The 9,928-nt window shown below is 44.7% G+C and overlaps 1 protein-coding gene across 6 annotated transcripts in view; it reads right to left on the minus strand.

The window, feature by feature from the left end:
* The window catches only part of FAM193A (family with sequence similarity 193, member A), a 281,515-nt gene that overhangs the window by 104,530 nt on the left and 167,057 nt on the right, over positions 1-9,928 (minus strand). For all 6 annotated transcript variants that reach the window (XM_011970845.1, XM_011970848.1, XM_011970849.1 and 3 more), the window contains one exon: positions 7,649-7,883. In XM_011970845.1, coding sequence (XP_011826235.1) covers positions 7,649-7,883 — 235 coding nt within the window. The remainder of the gene's footprint in view (positions 1-7,648; positions 7,884-9,928) is intronic.

Consider the following 9,928-nt stretch of genomic DNA (forward strand, 5'->3'; position numbering starts at 1 on the left):
AATAAGTCTTGCTACAACCATGCGTGTGTGAATCCATGCTTCCCTCTGTCAACTACACGGACACTATTTGTGTTCAGATCACGTTACATCTTTGGGTGAATGTTCCTGACTTCAACAACCGCCAGCTCTGGAAGCTGCACTTCATCATGCTTGGCTACTCCACGTCTCCTGAGTCGGGTCACTCACAGGGACTGGGTTTAGAGGTCTGCTCCTGTTTACAATATAGCCAAGCTGAGTTGATGGAGACCTTAGCAAATGAACGACACAAAGATTTCATTGTTATGTCACCTGATAACCCTAGTTGGTATGGGGGCTGAGAGAACAAATTATAATGATTAACTTCTGTTCTTCAAAGTAAACACCTATAAACACATTTGGAGACAGCACACCAGTGATACTGCTAGACCACTGTGTGCTAGCCTTGCTGGTTATAGCTGTTTTCATACCTGGAAACACAAGGATTGAGAGATTCAGCAATGAATCTATGCCATCTGTAGAAAACCTCAAATCTTCCATTTTGTTAACATTTCCAACACTTTTCCTCATCGTGTTTTCACCAGTGCCTCCCAGATTGAAACATCATCACTCCTGTTTCACACCAAGCATATCTCAGAGCAAGCACATTCGGTACAGGAAAAATGCATGTCGCAGGAGACTTGGGGCCAGGTAACTGATAACCAGCCCCGGGCTGGAACCCACAAATGAGCTCGTAATAATGAAGCAGGTGAAGTGCCAAGCCCATGCTGCCCAGGCCCTGTGCCAGGTACGAGGACACAAAGACTACCTCCTGCTAAAGTAGTCTGCTGCTCTCCAGGGGTTCCCGAAGAACAGAACAGTAGGCAGTGACCTGACTTACGATTCAGCTACAGGACAAAGAGTACATGGGAATGAATGCAGCACCCGGATCAGACCAGGCTGGCAACCAGCTGATGGAGGGGCCTCCTGGAAGAGCTGAGGCTTTGCCTGGCCTCCATTGGAAACCTCTAGGATAGCCATTTCCACCTGCCTGCCTATGAGTGGAATCACAAATCTGGCTTTCTGGGCCAGCTGCTAGTGGTCACTGGGTAAAGGCCGATTTATAAAGATGTTCAGCATTTTTAATAAAATCTAAAATTACACCTCTAGGTGAGGCAAGCAAGACAAACAGATATCAGACTCACTTCACAACCTGAAATCAACTTGGAGTTTACTTAAGTAACACATGCTACCACCTGAGTGTCTAGCATGGCCAGGCACTGTCCTCAGTGCTGAATTCAGTGCCTCCAGTAAGCTCCCTGTGAATTTGGTACTGCCCTGCCATGCCCCATCGACAGGTGTAGAACCAGCATAGAGGGGCTCAAATAACTGGACCGGGGCATGCAGGCATGGGCTCTGCAGGATATGTTGTCACAGCTCCTACGAGAGGTAAGGCCTATGGAAGAACTCCTGGGCTACAGGCAGAAAGGCTTGTCAGTGACCTAAGGGCAGGCTTTGCAGACTGTTCTCGATTCCCACTACAAAAAAAGGCTTGGGGGTTTGGAAGAAGGAAGACAAGACGTTTAGAATGCAGTTCCTACAACAGACGGAAATAACGGGATATTTGAATATTTCTTATTTGTGGACGAAAATTTAGACTTCACTATTACAGCCTGGTGAGGCGTTTGCTAGACGACTAGAAGCATAACTTAAGCCTCGTGCCAATTTTATTATTTTTTTTAGATTTCTTAAAAAAAAAAAAATTGAGTGATTGGTCGATTGATTGAGACAGGGTCTCGCTCTGTCGCACAGGCTGGAGTGCAGTGGTGCAATCTTGGCTCACTGCAACCTCCGCCTCCCGGGCTCAAGCAATCCTCTTACCTCATCCTCCTGAGTAGCCGGGACTACAGGTGTGCACTACCATGCTCAGCTAAGTTTTATATCTTTTGTAGAGACGGGATCTCACCATGTTGCCTAGGCTGGTCTTGAACTCCTGGACTCAAGCACTCAAGTAATCCGCCCACGGTGGCCTCCCAAAGTGTTGAGATTACAGGTGTGGGCCACCACGCCCAGTCCCCCAATTTTATTTTAATATTTAAAGTACAAAAAATGTGACTCATTATCCAGTTTGATCCCCCAGGCAGTGTAGAATAAACCTCACATGAGGGCATTCTCCAGTGAAGTTGCATTTCTGAGAACATCTTTCTATGTCCAAAAGCATCCACTGAGTTCAGCAAAAACAGCAGAATGGGGATGCTGTTCACAGAGGAGCTAATTAGCTGGCAGAGTTTGTACAGCAAATTAACATGTTGCTTCAAAGAAAACAAGTGACACAATCTGTGGCTAATCATAAAATCTGAGCTTTCAAGCAAAAAAGAAAACTTCAGAAAATTTGCATTTGCTGCTGTTGGCTTGAAAGGTCCTATACACTTAAAGGCCTTTCTGATGAGATCAGTGGTGATACGAACAAATATCATTTTTTTATATTAATAAAAGTGTCAACATCCAGAAGATATTCAGTGAACCAATATTTGCAAAATGACCTATGAATGACACTAGAAAAACATGTATAAGTAGGGAGTCCATTCATGGAGTGAGCTGGAACCTGTGGACTTGAATGGAACAGAGTAGGGTAAGTTCAGTGATATAGTTTCAGACTCTACATCGCAACTAACCATTAAGAAACTCTCACGCATTGGTGTACTCTCAGAGAAATCTACCAGGATTTGAAGAGGCTATTAAAATATTCTTCCTGGCAGGGCGCGGTGGCTCACGGCTGTAATCCCAGCACTTTGGGAGGCTAAGACAGACGAATCACGAGGTCAGGAGATCAAGACCATCCTGGCTAGCACAGTGAAACCCTGTCTCTACTAAAAATACAAAAAATTAGCCTGATGTGGTGGCACCCACCTGTAGACCCAGCTCCTCGGGAGGCTGAGGCAGGAGAATCACTTGAATCCAGGAAGCAGAGGTTGCAGTGAGCCGAGATCACAAGAGACAGAGCGAGATTTTTTTTGAGACGGAGCAAGACTCCATCTCAAAAAAAAAAAAAAAAGAAAAATTATTCTTCCTTTTTCCAACTACGTATCTGTAAAAAGTTGAATTTTCTTCAGTAACTTCAACCAGACAACCTATGACAACAGACTGAATGCAGAAGATGAAGCTCCCACTGCTTCTACAGAGAGATCTAAGAGGTGTGAGTGACCCACTCTTCTTAAGAAATGTGTTGGCCGGGTGCGGTGGCTCATGCCTGTAATCTCAGCACTTTGGGAGTCCAAGGCGGGCAGATCACCTGAGGTCAGGAGTTCGAGACCAGACTGGCCAACATGGTGGAATCCCGTCTCTACTAAAAAAAATACAAAAAAATTAGCCAGGTGTGGTGGCCGGCACCTACAATCCCAGCTACTTGGGAGGCTGAGGCAGGAGAATCACTTGAACCCGGGAGGCAGAGGTTTCAGTGAGCCAAGATCACACCATTGCATTCCAACCTGGGCAACAATGTTTTATTCTGGAAAACAGTTATTTTTACATGTGTGGTTTATGTTACATTATCTAATATAAAAGTGTATTGCTTGTTACATTCTCTAATATATGTGAAATATGCAATTTATGTAATCTAATGAGAGCTTACATTTTTAAAATGACAATAAGCATTTAAAAAATTTCTCAGTTTGAATTTCAATAAAGCAAGTACTGATATAAGTCTGCATAAAAAAGCACACTTCGGGGTCCTAAATTTTTAAGTATTAAGGGGCCTGAGTCCAAAACTGTTGAGAATTACTGCCCTGAGACACTGAGTTTATCTTAAGCTGGTACTGCATAGATCACTGGATGGCAGTGTAATAATGTGGCTATAAATGTGTGAAGATTTTTGGGTCCTGACTGGAGTAACCCAACCATAAAGAGATTGGCTGGCATTAGTCGATAAGAAATTACTGTCAGTCTTCATGGATGTGACAATGGAACTGTGGCTACGTAAGATAATGGATGACTATTTTTAGAGACACTTATTGGAATATTCTAAGACAAAAAGGCACATTGTCTGGAACCCATATTAAAATACTGCATCAAAAAGAGGGTGGAAGAGAAAGTGGAAGAAAAAGAAGGCATAATGAAGTCAGAGTGGCAAAATGCTGATTAACTGTGGATCTGGGTAAGGAGTACATAGAGATTCGCTGTAGTCTCCACCCAGAATCCAGAATTCTACATTACAACATCTCGCAGACCATTTTCAATGAAGTCCTGTATTTTGTGTTTGAGATCACTTTTTCTTTGATGTTCTGTAGCTGTCACTATCCTATATCCAGAGAAGGCTTTTTCAACATTTTACTTGGGAAATCTGATAAGCTTCCTTGCTGAACACTAGTATTTTTCAGTAATTCTGAGAATTTCTCAGCTATCATCTCCACACTTATTCTGCTTCTCTTTGGGGACTCTGATTACTGGTGGCTAGACATCTTCACTGCATCCTTCAGGTCTCAACCTCTCTTCCGTGGCCCATCTCTTTGTTTCTTTGAGTTACATTCTATAGAATTCCTGTACTTCCTTCTTGCAACTCACCAGTTCTCTTTTCAGCTGTTTATTCTGTTTCATCTATCCATTAAGCTTTTCCAGAAAATTATGTTTTTGTTTCTAGTTTTAATTTTTTCAAATCTGAATGATCCCTGCTGTCCCTTTCAGTGCCCGGAGTTTCCACTTCAACCTTACTGAGGGTGTTGTCACTTACAGTCCTGGCATTATGTGCAGACCCCATCCTGGGCTAGGTTGTATCTTGTCTCCGGGATCAGAAGAAATCCCCGCAGCAAATGCTGACTTTCAAGCCCATGTATTTCTCAGGATTCCAGCTTTCAACTGGTTTTTCACCACTACAACTTATTCCCTTTCATGCCATCTCAGTTATACACTTTAAAACATTTCATCTTTGTTCTGAGAGAGAGTTTTGCTCTTGTTGCCCAGGCTGAAGCGCAGTGGCACAACCTCGGCTCACTGCAATCTCCACCTCCCAGGTTCAAGCGATTCTCCTGCCTTAGCCTCCCGAGTAGCTGGGATTATAGGCGCGTGCCACCATGCCTGGCTAAGTTTTTGTATTTTTAGTGGAGACAGGATTTCATCATGTTGGCCAGGCTTGTCTCTAGCTCCTGACCTCAGGTAATCCAACCACCTCGGCCTCCCAAAATACTGGGATTACAGCCGTAAGCTACCACGCCCGGCTTATTTTTTAATTATCTAGTAAATTCAGTTGTTTCCCTTGAAGGAAGGAATAGTTAAGGCTATCTAGTCTGCTGGACCCCTAGAAATCAATGTGGATATTTCTATGTGTAAAGGAAGTGAAAAAAGACACTGATCAAACAGCTTCAGAGTATATGCATTTTTTTCAAGCCACAAGAAATTCTTTTTTTCTTCTTTTGTTTTGTTTTGTTGTGTGTGTGAGACAGTCTCGCTCTGTCACCCCAACTGGAGTATAGTGGCACGATCCTGGCTCACTGCAGCCTCCGCCTCCCTGGTTCAAGCGATTCTCCTGCCTCAGCCTCCCAAGTAGCTGGGACTACAGGTGCCTGCCACTATGCCCGGCTAATTTTTGTATTTTTAGTAGAGATGGGGTTTCATCATATTGGCCAGGCTGGTCTCGAACTCCTGACCTCAGGTGATCCACCCGCTTCGGACTCCTAAAGTGCTGGGATTACAGGTGTGAGCCACTGCACCCGGCCTCAAGCCACAATAAATTATTTCTATGTAAACTGCTAGGAATTTGCTCTAATAATCAAATTAATTTTTGTCAGCTTCATAAAACAGTATCCTACAGTAACTATGTGAGGAGGCACAGACCTCCCCAGCACTTTCTGGAGAGCAGCAGCAGCTCTCTTCACTACCAGAGTCTCTCTGGGCACCAGGTTTAGGTGGGCTGGACAGCATCCTCCTTAACCTGAGCCAATGTTCTTGTAAAAGACAGAGGAGGGGCTCTGGATTTGAACCTCTGAAGGGCGGGCAGACTCTCAGGTAGAGATGGGGAGGCAGTGCTGCGAGAGATGCCAGAGGAAGGAAGAGGTACCAGAAGGAAGCCTGGTGGCACTACCCAGTGGACTCAGACCTTGAAACAGGATAACTGCCCCCCACCCCGCCCCCACCCCTCACCCTACCCTTTCACCTCGCTACCTCTTCTCAGAATAGATACCTCCCCATGGCTTGGTGCAGTGAAGCTTGAGGAAGGCTGTGAACCCCCTGAAATGACTTACAATTATATGTATGTAATTTTTTCTTTTCTTTTTGAGATAGGATCTCACTCTCTTGCCTAGGCTGGAGTGCACTGGCTCACCACAGCCTCAACCCTGAGCTCAAATGATCCTCTTGCCTCACAGCCTCTTGAGTAGCACGCGTCATCACGCCTGGTTAATTTAATTTTAAATTTTTTTGGTATAGATGGGGTTTCCCCATGTTGCCCAGGCTGGTCTCAAGTTCTTGGGCTCAAGCGATCCTCCCACTTTTGGCTTCCCAAAATCCCAAAATTACAGGTATGAGCCACTATGCCCGGGCTATATGTAAATTTTTTCAAGAGGGTCCATCAACTTGAGAATCAGGTAAAGACCAATGCCGGTGCTTACTATGTTTGTTTCAAAATGTAGTTTTACCACTAAGAAAGCACCCAAAACTAGATGCTCAGCCCTCTCACCATGTGATGCCCTGTACCACCTCTGGACTCTTCAGAGTCCAAGTCCCCACCTGCAAGAAGGCTCTACCTATCTACATGGGTAGATGTGGCCCCTCAAACTTGGACTTCTCAGCCTTCCTAACCATAATAAATAAATTCCTTTCTTTATTTAAAGAAAGAAAGCACCTAAAACTAGCACCCAAACACACGTAAGTATTATTTAATAATAAAGTTTAAATGATGATGAAAAACTCCACAGACGAATAGTAACAGTCAAGGAAGCTTTGAGGGCTTATCTCTGGGACGCATGGTCTCCTTCCAAACCACGGGGGCACTAAGGCTGTTGAGAATTGACCACAGCGTACCCGTAACCATATTTCTATACCATGCTCCTTCCACCCAATATGGTGATTCCTCTTTTGAGGGGGCCAGTCCCATCTGTGTGTCTCTCTTGTTACAACTGCCAGATCCCCATTGGCAAGGATGGGGACAGGGCCTGTCTTGAGACTGCAAGCAGATCCTTAACTCAGTGCTGGCTTATTGGGTGAATGCATGCATGCATGAATGAATGAATGCCACTGGGCTGTAAACAAGTTGTTCTCTACAGCCTTCACGCTCTTCATGGGCATTTCACCTAATAACAGCTCTGTCTACAGCAACAAAAGAATGAACAACCTAAGTAGGACACTGGAGATTTCTCTGTCTCCTTATAAAGGCACACACACAGGTGCTCCCCTCAAACTGCCCCATGCCTCATTCCCTGGGCCTCAAGGTCCTCCAAACGGTACTTCCATGAGGTGACACCTGGTTATCAATCCACCCAATGCTCTTATCCAGTGGCAAAGTCCAGAGGAAAGACAAACAGGAGAGGAAAGACAAACAGGAGAGGAAACAGGTCCTCTCCCACAGAGGAGAGGGGCCTATGACAGTGTGTGGGGGTGCGACAGCGAGGTCAGCATATAAGCATGAGAAGCTTCCTCCTGCCACATGCTTCTCTTCTCTTCAGTTCATCCAAACAGAAAGAAAAACACACGTTTTCTCTCTTACCAGAGTGCCAAGGAAGGTGCTGATGGAGCGTGCAGCCTGGCAGAGGGCGCCGTACTCCTCAAGCAGGAGGGAGATGAACTGGTGCGCTTGTGGCGGACCCTGCAGGCCAGATGGTGCCTTCACCTTGGCTGCAGCCGACAGCTGCCGGAGCAGGCGGACCTTCATCTCTAGCACGTACTCTCGAGCTTGCTGTTCCAGACGCTGGTACAGCTGGTAGGGGTCCCTCTCGCAGAGCCTGCACAGAGAAGAGGGTCACCAGGGCCTGCCCACCAGGGCCCATGGGTGCTGTGATGTCAGTGGGCATCTTTTCTGAAGCCCTTCAACAGGTGACCACCTCTGGATGATCACACAGTCATCTTCCTCATAACCACCTGCGAGAGGCATGATCACCCCACCTAATGGATGGAGAATCCGGGGCACAGAGTGTCACCAGGGAACTAACAGGAAAAGTGACATTTATTGAGTTTCTCCTGTACAGCACAGTTCATGCACATGCACTAATTCAGTTTGCTGCGTGTAGGTTCAGTGCCTGCTTTACAGATGGGACATTTTGGCCCACACAGGTTGGGTGAGTTGCATGAACTCACACAGCTGGAAGAGCACGCTACCACCTCTCAGCAGCTGGCCTCAGACGAACACACTCAGACACGAGGCTGGGGACAACTCCGTTAAAGGCTTATACGTTAACAAGTAAAAAGCACTGATCCCAGTAGAGGTGCCACCTGGCTGCAGATCTGGGGCAGCCTGCTCTTTCCTTCTTTCTACAGGCTCAGTGTACAATCCAAATGGGTTTGTAATAGGCTTATCAAAAGAGGAAACTTTAGACACAATTTATCCTTTTTTAAAAATTATCCCACCAAAAAAGCAATAAAGGTGTGTAAAATAAAATTTGTAGGCTGAAGGCTGGGCGCAGAGGCTCACACCTATAATCCCAGTACTTTGGGAGGCCGAGGCGGGCGGATCACGAGGTCAGGAGATCAAGACCATCCTGGCCAACACGGTGAAATCCTGTCTCTACTGAAAACAAACAAACAAACAAACAAACAAAAAAACCAAAAAATTAGCCGGGCATGGTGGCGGGCACCTGTAGTCCCAGTTACTCAGGAGGCTGAGGCAGGAGAATGGTGTGAACCCAGGAGGCGGAGCTTGCAGTGAGCCGAGATAGCGCCACTGTACTCCAGCCTGGGCAACAGAATGAGACTCTGTCTCAAAAAAAAAAAAAAAAAAGGAAATTTGTAGGCTGAAGGGTAGGAAAAAAATAATACATGTCCCATGACTAAGCCACAAATGCAATGAACATTTTCATGAATTTCCCTCCAAACTTTGGGATAATTCATTTTTTTACTGACACAAATATGTGTATGATAATCCACATCTTAAAACTTATTCTACAGTACTGGCATTGCTATGGTTCAATTTAATTGTATTTTAATCCAGGAGCCTCTAGATGGAAACCTAAAACTGTTGATGTAATAACAAAAATTCATCCACAACCCATCACCAGGAGAAACCAGTTTGAGTTCATCACTCTAATAAAAATGAGTTGTTAAATGTATTAAACTACAGCTCCTGGATTTTACATAGTAAATCCTTTCACCTTCTACATACCATATTATGTCAAAAGAAAAGAAAGTTGTCACCTGTTCTATTTTTAAATTGCCATACTACCTAGCTAGGTTGTAAAAGACAAGTGCCAAGTAAAATCTTGCAATGGAACATGTGAAGCCTTATGGAAAATGTGGATTAAAAAATAGTGTTGATGGATGGGATTCCTATTATGGTTAGTACATTTCAGATAGACATTAATTTTTTTGAGTATGACAATTGTAATTTCAACTACTAGTATAAAAAACTGTCCTCTGAAATAGAATGTATTTCATCTGCTAGAAGAAAGCCACAGAAGAGTCAAATTTTGACAGAGACAACCAAACTCAGAAGCAGACTGGACACCCACGTCACTGTTCTCTAAGCATGTTGGACTTACGTCCCTTTTATTTATTTATTTATTTTTTGGGGGGGTCTATTTCTGTATTTTATAAATTTAAGGAAATAACCATGTGATAATTTCGCAAACAGATTTTTTTAAGTTATATAAAAAGGAGGCAGCGAGGCTGGGCGTGGTGGCTCACACCTGTAATCCCAGCACTTTGTGAGGCAAGATCGAGACCATCCTAGCTAACACGGTGAAACCCCATCTCTACTAAAAATACAAAAATTAGCTGGCGTGGTGGCGGGTGCCTGTAGTCCCAGCTACTCGGGAGGCTGAGGCAGGAGAATGGC

The sequence above is a fragment of the Mandrillus leucophaeus genome, unplaced genomic scaffold, assembly GCF_000951045.1.
Source record: "Mandrillus leucophaeus isolate KB7577 unplaced genomic scaffold, Mleu.le_1.0 Scaffold98, whole genome shotgun sequence".
Classification (NCBI taxonomy): Eukaryota; Metazoa; Chordata; class Mammalia; order Primates; family Cercopithecidae; genus Mandrillus; species Mandrillus leucophaeus.